The sequence below is a fragment of the Manacus candei genome, unplaced genomic scaffold (genome assembly GCF_025592945.1).
Source record: "Manacus candei isolate 608988 ecotype Guabito, Panama unplaced genomic scaffold, ASM2559294v1 h1tg000076l, whole genome shotgun sequence".
NCBI classification, from domain to species: Eukaryota; Metazoa; Chordata; class Aves; order Passeriformes; family Pipridae; genus Manacus; species Manacus candei.
Genome location: NW_026138124.1, coordinates 3,813,675 through 3,828,086, shown reverse-complemented (window position 1 = coordinate 3,828,086; position 14,412 = coordinate 3,813,675). Strand labels below are relative to the sequence as shown.

The window sequence follows — 14,412 nt, the reverse complement described above, 5'->3', positions numbered from 1 at the left end:
TAAAGTGACTGCAATGGTATTAACTGTCCAAGTATTTTAAACAATCAAACATGTCTTGTGACAGTCGTTCCTAGACCTTCAAGTGAGAGCCACAACTGGGCTTCCCAAGAGCAGTTAAGTAGTTTTTCCATACCAAAAGTACATCAGGAAATGGGTTTCCCTTTCAGGGGTGCTCCTGCTTCTGTTTGTGTCCTACAGCCCACTCAGACTTTTGGGGACTGACCTCAGGGCTCTCAGTGGTGGCCACAGTGGCCTCATGTCACAGAAAGCTTGACTGTGAGCTCTGTGACCTCTGACTTTTCCTTGCAGTATAGAAAAGGGGGGAAAGGCAGAATCCTCTATATGGACCAGCATTTGCTTGTTATTCTTTTTATTGATGCATTCATTCTCTAATTATTATTATTTTATCAATGTGTTTATAACTTGGGGCAGAGTTAAGTCCTTCAGAAGCTGAGGAACTCGTTGACTGGTGGGTCTCAAGCTGAGTGCTGGAGAGCATTTGCACCTGAATATTCACTGTGATGGACCAGAGGAGCCTGGTCTGAGGGAGAGCAGCTCTTCCATCCCTGTGCAAACTCTGAGTGTGCAGAGCTGGACCCAGAGCTTGTGGGGAAAGCCTGAGCTCTCTTCCCTCCTGGGTGAATCCCACTGTTGTGCTCAGCTGCCTGTTGTGTGTGGGCACTCTCAGATGGTACTGGTTGCCCAACAGGACAAGTGGCTCCTCTAAACCCTTTATTTCCCTCTTGGGAAAGATGTGAAACACTCTTACTTGGTTATTGAATACCCTCTGCTTTGGATGGGGCTTTGTGGTTCTTAACTTTGCTTTAAATCTTCGGGTAAAATGTTGGTTTACATCTCATGTCTTACATTTATTTCAGATGATTGAAACTAATGATATTTCAGAAGAAAAGATAAAGATGAAGCAGACTATGGAAGGTATGAAACAATAGTTTTTATGTGGAAAACCCTGTTCTAGTAGCTTATGTGCTTTTACCTCCTCTGACTTTCTGCTCTTGCAGGCACAGCTGCATAGATGGGGCTTAGGAAGTCATTTCATCTCTCAGAATTTGCTGGATGGCATTTGTTGCCTGGCTTTGTTTTTTTCCTTCTCTTCTGGCTGAGTATATGCAGGGAGGGAAGTTTTCATTTTTATTACACACTCACTATGCAGATGCTGCGGGTTGGAGACAGATCTGGGGAAATAGGTACATTTCCATCTCATCACTGATTCTTACAGCAGGTAAAATTCAGACCTGAAATGTCATTTGTTCATAGGAGAGGAGTGATGATGGCAAATATTAATGTGACTGGCTTAAAATAACGAGGGCTACTTTTTATTAAGCTTACAATAAATCAAATCAGTCCTTTTACCAAAACTTGGAATTTTATGCACTCAGAAAATTTGCATAAAGGAAATTGAAACTGAACTGCACTCAGCCCTCTCACAGAGGGTGAGCTGTAACCCTGAGTCTGAGCAGCAGCAGAGCTGGATGACTCAGACAGCCCCTGTTAGGATGCAGCAATTTAAACTGAGGTTACTGGGGACTTTTACTGGCTTAAACTTCACTTAATAGAACCTTTGTTCAGTTTGAGTGTTCCTCCAGCTGGTGGTGGATTCAAACAGAGATGTTTTGTCCTATTTCCATCTGCCCTCAGTGCAAGCCAGGCTTTGTCCATCAGCCTCATCTGTCTTTGCAGGTACAGTTTTATGTAGAGCACATACATGCTATACCCCATCCCTGGAAGTGTCCAAGGCCAGGCTGGATGGGGCTTGGAGTAGCCTGGGCTAGTGGAAGGTGTCCCTGCCCATGGCAGGGAGTTGGAACAAGATGATCTTTAAGTTCCCTTCCAACCCAAACTGTTCTAGGTTTCTGCACCAAACTGTTTGCTGATTGACAGGTAATTCCTGCCTAGTCCTGGCAGAGCTTAACTAGTCCAGCAGCCACTGCTCTAAATGGTCACTCAGCCCATATGTGTGTTGTTTCCATGCTGAATAAGCCAAAGATAGATAGATGTACTGAAAACAACCAAGTCAGACTTGAGCCACAAAAGCATCAGACTTCAGATCTACAGCTCTGACTGTGGAAATGCATTAGTTCCAGAAAACATGTCTTTTGGAACTATCTCTGCCTTCCAGTGTAGGAGGTGATACAAATAAATGTTCTGAAAGTTCCTTTGGTGGTTTTTATTTATGTTTTATTCCCCTTTTCCCCCCTCCTTTGTGGTTGTTTTCTTAAACCTGTTTGATATGACTTCCCAGCTGTGCATCCCACCTCCAAATGCCTGGAAGGTGATGGAATGCAGTGAGAAACATGTGTTATCTCTCTCCTGCTGCTTCTCTGCTGAGGAAGGGTACCATCACCATGCCCTGTGCACCCCAACCTGTGCCATACAGTCAACACCTCCCTGATTTGCACAAAGCACTTTCCAGCCTTCTGATCTTTGTCTTTTCCTTTCCCCACAGACCTCCAAGACAAGCTGAGTAAAAGAGACAAAGAGGTGTCATCCCTGGTGTCCCAGACTGAAACTCTAAGGGCCCAAGTAAGTGGTAAGTTTCCCTAATCCAGTGTTGGTGGGAATGAGGTGTTTCCCTCCTCATCCTCTGTTACTGGTGTTGAACAAGGGCCCAGGTGCTGAAATGGGCTGGTGTAAAACATGATGCTGCTGATCTTTCAGTGGGTAATGTTGGTAAACATTAATTCGTGAGTTGAACACAAACACTGCAGGAAATATTTTGTATCCTGTGAGGGAGGATTTGGGTTCCCTGAATGTCTAAAGCTAAAGAGAGAGAAGTCAGTGGAGCTGAGTGTTGTTTCCAGGATCTCCCCTTAAATAGGGTCAGATCCAGAACTAAACACATCTGTGCTCTTAGGAGTGGGAATTGGGAAAAGGCGAAAAGTGGGACTGTAAGTAAAGGACCAAGTGACCTTTCTTCCCCCAAATCCTCTGCTTCTCCTAGCTTTGGAAAATAAATGCAAAACAGCAGAAAAGAAGGCTGATTCAGTGTTCAAAGAAAAGAAGAGGCTGGAAGGGGAACTGGAAGCCTTGACCAAGAAAACACATGATGCTTCAGGGCAACTGGTCCTGATTAGCCAGGAACTGCTCAAGAAGGAAAGGTCAGTGTGCAGGTCTGGAGACAGAGGGGCTCTGTGTGTATTCATGTTCATTCTGGGTGCTTAATTGACCACCTGAAGGAATGTAGACATTGTTGAAGTCCAGCCCCCAGTTTTCCTGTTCTTTAGAGATGCTGATGTGGGAATTTGGTTAGAATTAGGGGCTGTGAATTCTCAGAGGCACTACCCTGTCACTCACTGCTTGCCAGGAGCTGCAAGACAGCTCAGTGCCCATGTAGATGCTGAATGAAGTCATCTGCAAGCCAGCCAAGCTGGCAGCTGCCCTGCTCCAAAACAGTGCCCTGTGCAGGTCCCAGTTTCCTTGAAGCTGGCACAGTGGGACAACAAGGGATCTGAGCCCCCGAAGCGGTGGGAGTGGGGGAGATTTGCTCGCTGGCCTGTCTTTGGATCTGCAGCAAAGATGGGAGGGAGCACAGCAGGACTCCAGTGGTGTGTGGGCTCTGGGAATGTTTTCACCTCTTCATGCTGCTTCTTCCAGGAGCCTGAACGAGCTGAGAGCCTTGTTACTGGAGGCAAACCGGCACTCACCGGGGCCGGAGCGCGACCTCAGCCGGGAAGTGCACAAAGCCGAGTGGAGGCTGAAGGAGCAGAAGCTCAAAGATGACATCAAGGGGCTGCGAGAGAAACTGGTTGTGCTGGTGAGGGCACCAAACCCCCTCCTGGGCTTGGCCTGGGGCTGGAGGGCTCTGTGCTGCTGGGGAGGAGGGTGGGCTGAGCCTTTCAGACCTTGCTCCAAGTCTCTGTGCCTTGTTTTGTGCTTCCCAATCTGATGGGGCGCTTCCTTGACAGTGCCTGTGAGCAGTGGCCTGGCTTAGCAGCATCTCATTAAGCAGCAAAAACGTCTGTATGTCATAGAATCACAGAATGTCCTGAGCTGGAAGGGACCCACAAGGATCATAGAGTCCAACTCCTGGCCCTGCATAGAGGACCCAACAATCCCACCCTGTCCCTGAGCGTGTTGTCCAAATGTTTCTTGAGCTCTGGCAGCCTTGGTGCTGTGCCCACTGCCCTGGGGAGCCTGTTCAGTGCCAAACCACCCTCTGGGGGAAGAACCCTTTCCTCATATCCACCTTCCTTGTGGGTCCCTTGCAACTCAGGCTATTCTGTGATTCTAAACCCCCTGACACAGCCATTCCCTTGGGTCCTGTCACTGGTCACCAGAGATCAGTGCCTACCCTTGTGAGGAAGTTGTAGACTGGTATGTCCTTCTCCAGTGTTTTTCTCTCCCCACAGGTTTTAGATCCGTGGCCAAACAGGGCTAAAATTTGCGGGAGAAACCGAAGGTCTTTCAGCTACAGGTCTTTCAGAGAACGTTTTACACGTTCTGTGATCTAATAATAAGTAACATCCTCTAATTCCCGTGTACTTCAGTGTCCTCCAGTGGTTGAAATGTGAATAACCGATTTGAACTGGAGCCGCTGCTGGTCGCACTTGGCAGGAGCTGTGCTCGGCCCCCATCCGCCGCTGGAATCGCAGCGCGGCTCCAGGAGTTACGTGGGGTTGTGGGTTTGTACTTGGAGTTTCTGCAGTTGCTGGTTTTGATCTAACATGCTCCTCCTTTTCCCTCTGCTGTCCAAGGACAAGGAGAAGTCGGTGACGGACCAGCGGCGATTCTCCCTGATCGACCCCTCGTCGGAGTCGGAGGTGATCCGGCTGCAGCACCGGCTCGTCAGCACGGAGGACGTGCTGCGCAACGCGCTGGAGCAGGGGCACCAGATGGAGAAGCTCATGGAAGCGATGAGGCTCTCCTCTGAGAAAACACAGGTAGAGCATCAGCAGCCACCTCCGGGGTCGCTCAGCCCTCAGCAATCCCCTGGGATGTTGCCCTGTGCTCCGGGGAGATGCCTCGGCTGGGTCGCCTTCTCCCTGCTGGAGCCTTCTTCTGTCAGATGTAGCTTAAAGCTGTAAAATCCCTGCTAGCTGGTAGTCACAGATCCCTCTGTGCTCTGGAGAGCGGTTGCTAAACGTGGTGTTTTGGGGAAGTTGCAGTGTGAGTAACTGTTCTTTGTGTGTGCAGTGTCATGTGGCTGCACGGCCTTGCAGTACAGGCACTTTAGAACACGAAAGTTGAGGTTTCTCTGCCATCCCTCTTCTTTGAGAGGTTTATTTCTGTGCAGTCCATAGGCAGAAACTTTGGAGAAATTGCCCTGGGAAAATGTTTTCCACTCTTACCAGTTCCTGGAGGCACCTCTGTGTCCAGTGTGGGTTTGCTGGTGGACTGTGAATGTTCCCACTCCAGTTACTATCTTCTTTTCCCAACTTCCTCTGGTTTCCCTTTGTTTCTTCTGACTAAAAGAAAACTGCTTCTGTTTTCTGTCTTGCATCATTCTTTGTGAAAGTGAAGGCTACAACAAGTAAATTGACTCTCAACATTTGGTTTTTCCATCTCACATGTGTGGTGTCTCAGCCCTGACTGATTCCTCCTGCAAAGTGACCTGCTTTGTGCTTCCTGTCCTTGATTGCTCTTCCAGCTGTATTTTCCCTTGGCTCTGCAACCAGGCCGTGGCTCTCAGAGCCCAGATGCACCAGTGCTCCTCTCATACTTGTTCACTTAAATGCTTAGCTGAAAAATGTCTTTCTCTTGCAGTAATGTACCTTAGGGTAGTACAGAGAATGGGCTGAGAGCTTGTTTTCCCTGATGCAGGTGTAGATATGCTGTGGTAGGTAATCTGGGGATATCAAGCCTTCTACCCCCCCATGACAGTCCTCTTTGGATACACCAAACCCTGTTTGCATTGCAGTGGCACATGAGTTGGTCAGGAGGAGGGTGCAAGGTAAAAACTGCAGCCCTGAAAGCTCTGCTGGCCCAGACAACAAGTTTGTGGCAGTCCAAGATGTACCATAATCCTGTTGGTACCTCCAGAGTGGCTTTAGCTTCTGTGGTAATTGCTGTGTCAAGTGGAATGCTGGGATTCCAGGCTGCAGCTTTCTTCTCTTGCTTGTGCTGGCTATGCTGTCATTTTGAAGCTGAAGGGCTCCGTATTATCCCTGCTAAAGAAACATTATAAATGTTTAAAAGTCCTTGTGCTTTTTAAAGATAGAACAGCCTATCCTGGCTGCCAGACTTGTCTCTGGAGATGGGAAGTGGCAAATGTCCTTTTCAGTGCTGGATGTTCAGTGTGCCATGTTTTGCAGCTGACACTCTTTGGCTGAGGGTTTGCTTTTGGGGATTTAAGAGGTGGGAGTGAAGAGTGGATCTGTGTCTGTAAGGAAATCAGGGGATGTTTTGTAGCTGGGAGGGATGGTGGGGATTGGGCCAGGGCGTAGAGGGCAGGAAGCTTCTTGCCAAAAGTGGGCTGGGATGTTTGTATCCTCCTTTCCTTGTGTGGAGTGGGCAGCTAAGGAAGGACACGTCAGCTTTACCAGATTTCGGTGTTGTAAGCAAACCCACCAGGATCTTTGTCCCTCTCCAGTAAGAATTGTCTGTTCTCCATTGCAGACTGTTGGAAATTCTGGGTCTTCTAACGGGATTCACCAGCAGGATAAATCCCACAAGCAAGAGGTAAGTTATGAGCAGGATGTTGTTCCAAACAGTGGCTGCTTTGTGTGATTTCTTGCCTGCTGCACTGGGCACAGCACTTGGATGGGGCAGTTCTGCCAGCAAAAGCTTGTCTGTATCATTCCCTCATTGAAAGGAAGAGGCTTTGCACATCTCCAGTTCCTGAGTGTGGTGGGAACCTCACAGTGGGTGCTTGCCCTGGGAGAAGCAGTGGGAAAGCAGAGAAGCACTGCAGTGTCCTGGGTCAGTGCTGTGTGACTCTTCTCCTGGCAGCCCCAGCTAGAACCTGCTCAGACTCAGATCTCTGCCATCCCCTTTATGTGGGTGCCATTTGTGGGACGCTGTCCTGGTCTCGGTTTTCATTATTCAGGACAAGACCTGTAGCTTCAGATTTCATCTCCCTGCAGGCAGGATGGCCAGTCTGAGGGACTCACTGGGAGAGCAGTGGGTCAGGACATGGCATTCCACTCCATGCCTCAGTGTCCTCTTCCAGAAAAGACCTCTGTGCCTGTCTCATTTTGCCTGACAAGGTCTGTTTTCTTCCAGGAGAAGCTCTGATAGAGAAGAGGTGAAGAGGATCATTTCACGCCAGTATCAGCTCCTCTGCACAGTCAGGAAAAACAACACCACATCTGGCTTTTAGCACCTCCAAAAGACCACACACAGTATTTTCACTTCAAGGAAGGACAATGTTTATAATGTAGTAACTGATGTAATCAGGACAATCCCGGAGTCCAGTTTTCCAAGACAGCCATTGTTCCAGGAGGGAGCAGAAGGATCTCTCTCGGTTTGGTTTCTTACTTGTATTGGTTTTGACTGTGGAATTTGTGTTGTTTGAGCTGCCCTTGCCCCACCAGCTGACATGGTCTGGGTGGCAGCTGCCCCGACCGGTGGCTGAAGTATCAGTGAATCCCAGTAACCCCACAGGAGCTGCAAAGGGATTTGCTTGTGGTGTCCAACTCCAAAGTGTGTGCCCAGGGGCTGCACACTTCCCACGGGGTCTGTCCCTTCCCTCCCACCCACCCTGATGTCCTGAGGACCTGCACAAGTGAGTGAAACCTGCTGGTATGAGGAAAACAGGGTGTGGGGACGTGTTCCCCTCCTCTCATTGCAGAAGACATCACTGTTTTAGAGCACAGAGGCTGCACTTACTTCTTGTATCATAGCATGTTGTGGGAAATAATCCAGTTTCAGAGGAATATTTATTTTGTTTCTCCCCCCCTGCTGTTCCTGGGGAAGGAGCTGTGGTGGCTCTGAGTTTGGGGACAGGCACACTTCTCTCAGGTGTTGGTGGCCTTTCTTCCTGCAGTGAGATCTTTGAGCAGACCTGCTGATGTCCCACGCCACAGCCTGTCCAGCCTGGCCCCCCTCACTCCTTGGGGTTTTATTGGGTCTGTTTTGAACTCCAGATCCATAGATGCTGGATCTCAGGATCACTGGCCTGGGAGCTCCATGTTGGGGGCAGTCAGTGTGGGACAGATGGCTTGAGGAGAAGGTTCCCTCCTTGCCTGTTTAATGTATCAGCTAATTGCCTGACACTTTCCAGAGCTGTCCTTGGCTCTTCAGTGGGATAACCTGGGATGGATGAGGTGAAGGTGCTGCTGTGAGCACTCATACTGACTCTGGTATGGCCTGAGTGTGAGTATTTGGAGCAGGGGAAATCCAGGAGTGGAGCCTGCACAGCTCTCGTGTCTGTACCAGCAGTGCAGACCCAGGCAAGGATCCTGTGCCTTCTTCCCAAGGCTTTACTCTAACTTTGGACCTCAACTCCCAAAAAACACGAGAGCAGAGGAAGGGGACAATGTGCTCTTAAAGGTGTGAGAGAGCCCAGCTCAGGTTCACTGTTCAGTACCACAGGGAACAGTCACAGCAATATTTTACCAGGTTTCCCCCCTGTTAATGCCCAACTCCTCCAGTCTTATGAGCTCTTGTGTTATGATGGGGCATCTGTGAAAGGACAGGATGGAAGAGACCACTGGGAGAGGAGATCTGAGCCAGATCCCAGGCAGGTGAACATGATGGCACATCAGCTCCATTGCTTTTTGCCCTGATTTCCCACATAGTTGTGTTACTTATTCATAGTAAGGATTGCTGGACTCCTGCTTCCTGGAAGGGTGGGCAGCCAGAAGCAGCCTGGGAAAGACTTGGGCTTCATGGCTGCAATTCTGCCATGAGGAGGATGATGCTGAATACTTGACCCTGCTCACTCATGATTAGTGATCTCCCATCCTTCAAAGGAGGCTGGGAGAGGAAGGGGGCTTCAGGGGAGTAAAGCAGGTCAGAAAGCACAGCAGAAATCTGGTGCATGGCACTGGAAGGCAGAGCCTGGGACTGAACTGGCTGGAAGTGATTCACATGAGATCCCATCCTGCCTTGTAGAGTGTTTCTTCAGGAAAGATTGCCACATCTCTGCCTAGCTCTGGGAGTTTCCCTAGGGTGGTCTCCAAAATCCTCCTGGTGGTGTATTCATTTTCTAAGTGATTTAGGAAAGTCCCAGAGGGGGTGTTCATTTGTTACAGCCCTCAATAGAGATACCTCACTGGGAGCTGCTGTTTTAAATTTTAAGAATTTAGGGCTGGTGTTTCCCAAAGTGCTCCTGTTGGCTGGATGGTCTCTAAAGTCATGTCTGCAGCTTCCCAGGGCTTCCTGGGCCCTTGCAGGAGGGATGCCCCATTCTGGTTTGTAAGTTATTTTCCCTGATAGGTCTTCTGGTGACTTGTGACCAGCTGCCTTCACCTACAGAGGAATGATACCTGTGCTTTCCACCTCCCTTTGGCTCTGTACAGGGCAGGATTCACCAGGAGTGGTTATGGGGACCATTTATTTGGTTCTGTTAATCAGATCCGAAGTTGTCAGGCTGGAGGAGTCTCTGGCTCCTGCCTCCTCCTGGGGACCATCCCCTGAGAACAGCTCAGACCTGTGGCTTTTCCTGTTCAGCTCGGGTGACAGTGCAGAACAGCAGCAGATGAGTCAGAGCAGGTTCAGAGTTGGTGCTGATGGTCTTTTCTGACTGTAAAGAGCTGTACTGGTCCCTAAGGATCAGCCAGGAGCTGACAGCACTGCTTGGCTCTCTGTGGAGGCTCTGTGGTTGTCCTGTTGCAGGGCTGTACCCAAATGGGCAGTGGGGTGAAGCTCCCAACACCCTTGGGGTGCAGGTCCATGGGAGCTGCTCCCAAATGGGACCAACCACAACACCAACAGGACATGCTGTCACACATGTGTCATCTGGGCTTCAACCCAACCCTGTGTAAGGGGCCAGGAGGGGTTAAACCTCAGTCATGTCCTCCCTCTCCAAAATTGGCACAGGCTTCCCCAGGGCACTGGCCTCTGGCTGCCCTTCTGAGGTTATAAGAGACCAAACTAGGGACAGACTTGGAAAGGACAAGGAGGAGATTCCCCAGCCCCTCTATTTATTTGTACGTTTGAGTGCTATTTTTGCCTATGTGGTGGTGTATAAAGTACTTCACAATACTTGTTCTTACTGGCTTGGTTCTTCGGGAGAGGTTTCCAAGGGCATTGGAGGGCTGATGCACCATCTCCTGCTGTCAACCCGGGCTGGTTCCTGTTTGTGCCTTCACTCCCCCTTCGGCTTCAGCCTTGCTCTTCTCTCGATCCCCCAGAGCTGGTGTGGGGGGCTGTGCTCTCCCCAGCCCTTCTCCCAGCCCAGGAGTGCCACGCTGGCTTTCCATCTGGAGCTGGGTCCTGAGCATCGTGCCCCAGAGTTGCAGGGTTGGGAGCAGGAGGTCACGCACTGCTGGAGCTCTGGGCTCCGAGGGAAGGACCAGCACCCCGGCTGTGGGAGCAGCCCCAGGGCCAGTGGCATTACCCTGACAGTTAGTGATGCTTTTCTGCTGAAAGCTGAGCTGCTATCCAGTGAAAAAAAAGCCTTTGGAATGGAGACTACTCTGTGTTGAGTGATTTCTTCTCTAACTCACAAGACCAAAGGGAAAAGAATCAGTCTTGCTTGGGGATTTCAGCTTTATCCCTCCTGCAGCATCCAGAGAGCTGGAGCAAGGGGCAGCACCGTGCTGGTGCCCTATGGAATGATTGTGTCAGGCTGCCAGCCAAGGCCTTACAGCTCCTGCCTCACCCCAGCCACCAGCAGCTCCTCTGGCTTGCAGTAGAGATGCATGAGGGTTTCATTAAACAAAATGATGCAAATTACACTGTAAAAGTCTTAACAGAAATTCTAGTACTCCATTATTTGGCAGCTTTAGCAGCTCAGCACTATCTGTAGGGAGTTATTAATACACTAAGATCCTATAGGCCTCATGTAAGTTACCAGAATAAAGACAATACTAGATGTATAAATGGATGATAACCTTTTACCCGTACAGTATGTATTACAATTTTGTAGCTTAGTCATTTTTTGGCTATCAGATTTTGTTAGTATGATATAAAAAAAAAAAAAAAAGACAAAAAAAAAGGTTTGACTGCTAATGTCTATTTTGTTATTTGATTCATTTTCTTCCTCTGTACAAAAGCTGTACAAATCTGTCTGTGTAACTCCTCCACATCTGTATTCATGTACCACCCCCCTGTCCTGGCTTGCTGGTGTGGTGAGCTCGTACTAAACAATAAACTCTGTGGCTGAAGTCGGGCACCCCGGGGCTGCTGGGGTGTGTTCAGGGTGTTCTGCGGAGCAGGAGCTGGAAGGGGCTGGGGACACGGGGCTGTGGCACTGTCCCCCTTGCCCTGAGCCACAGCAGTGACCTTGAACCATCTGTCTTTGGGCTCTGCAGCTGCCTGGGAGGCTGCAGAGTTGTCCTGGGCGTGAGCTGTGCCAGAGCTGGCACCCAGTGGCCTCTGCTCTCCTGCATCCCGTGCCAGAGGTGAGGACAGCCAGGCCCAACACCTGGGGCAGCTCCTGCTGTCAGGTATCTCCTGAGCTGTGGGGTGGTGGTGGTATTTATTCATCCATGGTGATTTTCCCTTATGATTATCTCCCCAGTCCCTCACTGACACATCCCCGATGCCCAGAGGTGAGGAGTGTTGCAGGATGCTGCACTGCACCCACTCCAGTTTGATTGGTGCCACCTTCATTTTCTAGAGGCTGGGGTCGGGTCATCCTCATCCCTTCCAGCTCACCTACCACAAACCTTCAGAGAAAGGGATCAGTGGGAATTGCAGGGAATTGGGAAATGGGAATTGTAGTGGAACAGCCTGGGAGGATCTGCCAGCTCCCAGCCTCCTGCCTCTCCTCTCCTTATGTTCCTACCCCCTGCCCATATGGATGCTCTGAGCATTGTGTGGTTACTGTCACTGATGAGGCAGGACTGGAGGGGTTTATTCCAGGGCTTGGTGCTTTTTTCGTTCTACAGCATCTCAGTTGGAAACTTCCTTGACTGGCTGTGCCCTGGCTTGGCACTGCTCATACAGCAACAAAACATCCATCTCTTCCTGCTGCGTTTTCCTGCACCAGTGGCTGTAGATCTTTTATAGGAACGTATTGCCAGCTGCCCTAAGATACAGGAAAAAATGGAATGCTTTTCCCCTTGCTTTCTGGCTCTTCCTGTTCCTGGATTTAAAATTCTCCATTACCATGATTACCTGGAAGTTTTAAATTCTTTCCAGTAGCAGGTGAGATGTGCAGGTGGTGGGCTGGTTCCAGAGCAACGCCCTGAGAAAGTTACAGATGACTGATGACAGCACCATAAAAACTGTCCATACAGCTGTAACAGGGTCTGTGCAGTGTGGTCCTTGATTTTCCTTTTTCAAGGTGAGTAAGAGTTGCTGTCAAGAACAAATAACTTGGGACTTTGTCTCTCCAGCAGTTCCCTGACCCTGTGCAGTGCAGGGTCTTGGGATCTCCTAAAACAGCAGGGCAAGATCAGTGGGTCCCTGGGTCACCACATGGCTTATTTCTGGAGCAGGTGCTGCTGCTTCACTGTCCATGGGCTTCACTGTCCTCCAAGGGCTGGAAGAAGAATAATTCATTTGAACTTTATTGGGAGGAATTTCCAGTCACAGAAGGTCCATAGGGCTCAGCCCAGTGCTGGTGCAGTAGGGGAACTGATGAAGGTGCTACACTCCTGCCCTTGGCTTTTGGAGGCAGTTGCTGCTCACTCAGGTCAGGTCCTAAGGTTCCACAGCTGGGAAGGACTGAAGGGTGGGATCCTCTCCCATTGCTGGGGTGGTGGCTCCTGTGGGTGATCCCACTGTCACAGCTCAGTCCTGAGCAGTGGCTTCAGGGAGGTTTGTGACCCTCTGCTCCATTATCCTGTCTTCACTGCTGAGGGGGAGGATGGCTCCAGCAGTGGCTGTTGAGCTGTCCCCGTGGTGGCTGACAGGTCACCAGCAAGCCCCCTTTTCCAGCCAACACTCCTGGAGGGAAGAAAACATGTTTTGTGGACAGGAGGCTTTATCCAGTACAGCTGGCAGAAAACAATGAATTTTCTATCAAGCCAGCCCTTCCCTGGGCTGGGCAGGGGCAGGAGGCAAAGACTGTAAGCATCATATTCCTGCTCAGGACTCCAGCTCCATCTTTTGTGTAGTCTCACTATATAATTCCTCAATGTGCATATTTACAAGGAAGTGCTCGAGCCCCTGTATCTCACAGAGAGGCTGCTGCAGCACAGGCCTTTGCAGGCATCACCTTCTGATGCCATTAACTGTACAGTGAGGATTAATAAAACATGAAGTCTAAAGATGCCTGAATCACAGTGGAGGACCAGGTAAACTCTGCCAACAGTAATCCTTGCACTGCTTTTTGTCCTAATATCCATCCATGGAGTGGAGCCCAGGCCGGGACGCAGCACTGCTGCGTGCAAAGGGGTGGGATGAGGGTGGCATGGGGACCTTGCCACCTGTGATGCTCCTTGGGTATCACAGGAAGCTCAGGAGAGGTGATGCCTGGGATGTCCTTCCTCATCCGAGTTAGGGACCTCAACCCTGGGATCTGCTCATGCCTGGAGCTGGACAGGTGAGTCAGTGCTGTGTTCAGTCCAGGAGTGAGGGAGGGATGAGGCAGGAAGTGGCCTCTCTGCATGGGGACAAGACATGGAGGTGGCATCTCTGTGTGGATGTGGCTGCCCTGCTCTAACTGGCCATGCTGTGGCCACCTGTGGTCCATATTCCAAGAGTATGTATCCAGTGCTCCATGCACCCAATGGCACCTCCCTTTGGGATGTCCCCTCTGGAGGTGGCACATGATCCAGGTCTCTGCTTGGTGCTGGGAGACCTATGAACAACCAAAGGTGCAATTTGGCTTTTGTAGAGGGTGCCTGTGTCCCATCTCCTGGGAGCACCACAGCTGGGCAGCCCTAGGGCTAAAATCAGGGCTGGGAATGTGCTGCTTCCCTGGCAGGGCTGTTTCTTCCCCATTCTTTTGCTGCCTAACCAGTGTCCTTGTCAAAATTGCTAATTTCCTCCTCAAAAGCTGCTCCACACCAGGACACGGTGCCTCTGGGCCACCCCCTCCCCAGGAACAGCGAGGAGGAGCAGGAGCAGGGAGGTGACCAGCAGAGGCTTCACCTCCATCCCGGGGAAGGGCATGGAGCAGCTGAGCCTGAAGCCATTTCCAGTGCAGCTGAAGGACAAGAGGGGCTCGGGCTCTGCAGCCCCCAGGGCCTGAGCACACCCTGGGCCTCCACAGCAGGCCCCAGATCCTCAGAGCTGCCCCACAAGGTGCCACGGGACCAGCACTGGCCTCAAGTCCTGGCCATGGGGCACGATGTGCTCAACCTGGTGGCAGAGAGACAGGAGGGAGGAGAAAGGTTGAGGAGCATTCAGGGAGCCTGAGGAAGAGAGAGGCTGGTGGGACCAGGCTTTGTCTGCATT

General features: G+C 50.5%; 1 protein-coding gene across 2 annotated transcripts in view; it reads left to right on the top strand.

The window, feature by feature from the left end:
* Positions 1–11,225, top strand: part of CLIP2 (CAP-Gly domain containing linker protein 2) — a 74,998-nt gene extending 63,773 nt beyond the window's left edge. For both annotated transcript variants that reach the window (XM_051809286.1, XM_051809285.1), the window contains 7 exons: positions 879–936; positions 2,465–2,548; positions 2,960–3,116; positions 3,613–3,772; positions 4,713–4,898; positions 6,574–6,636; positions 7,180–11,225. In XM_051809286.1, coding sequence (XP_051665246.1) covers positions 879–936; positions 2,465–2,548; positions 2,960–3,116; positions 3,613–3,772; positions 4,713–4,898; positions 6,574–6,636; positions 7,180–7,191 — 720 coding nt within the window. In that variant the 3' untranslated portion in view covers positions 7,192–11,225. The remainder of the gene's footprint in view (positions 1–878; positions 937–2,464; positions 2,549–2,959; positions 3,117–3,612; positions 3,773–4,712; positions 4,899–6,573; positions 6,637–7,179) is intronic.
* Positions 11,226–14,412: the final 3,187 nt, after the last annotated feature.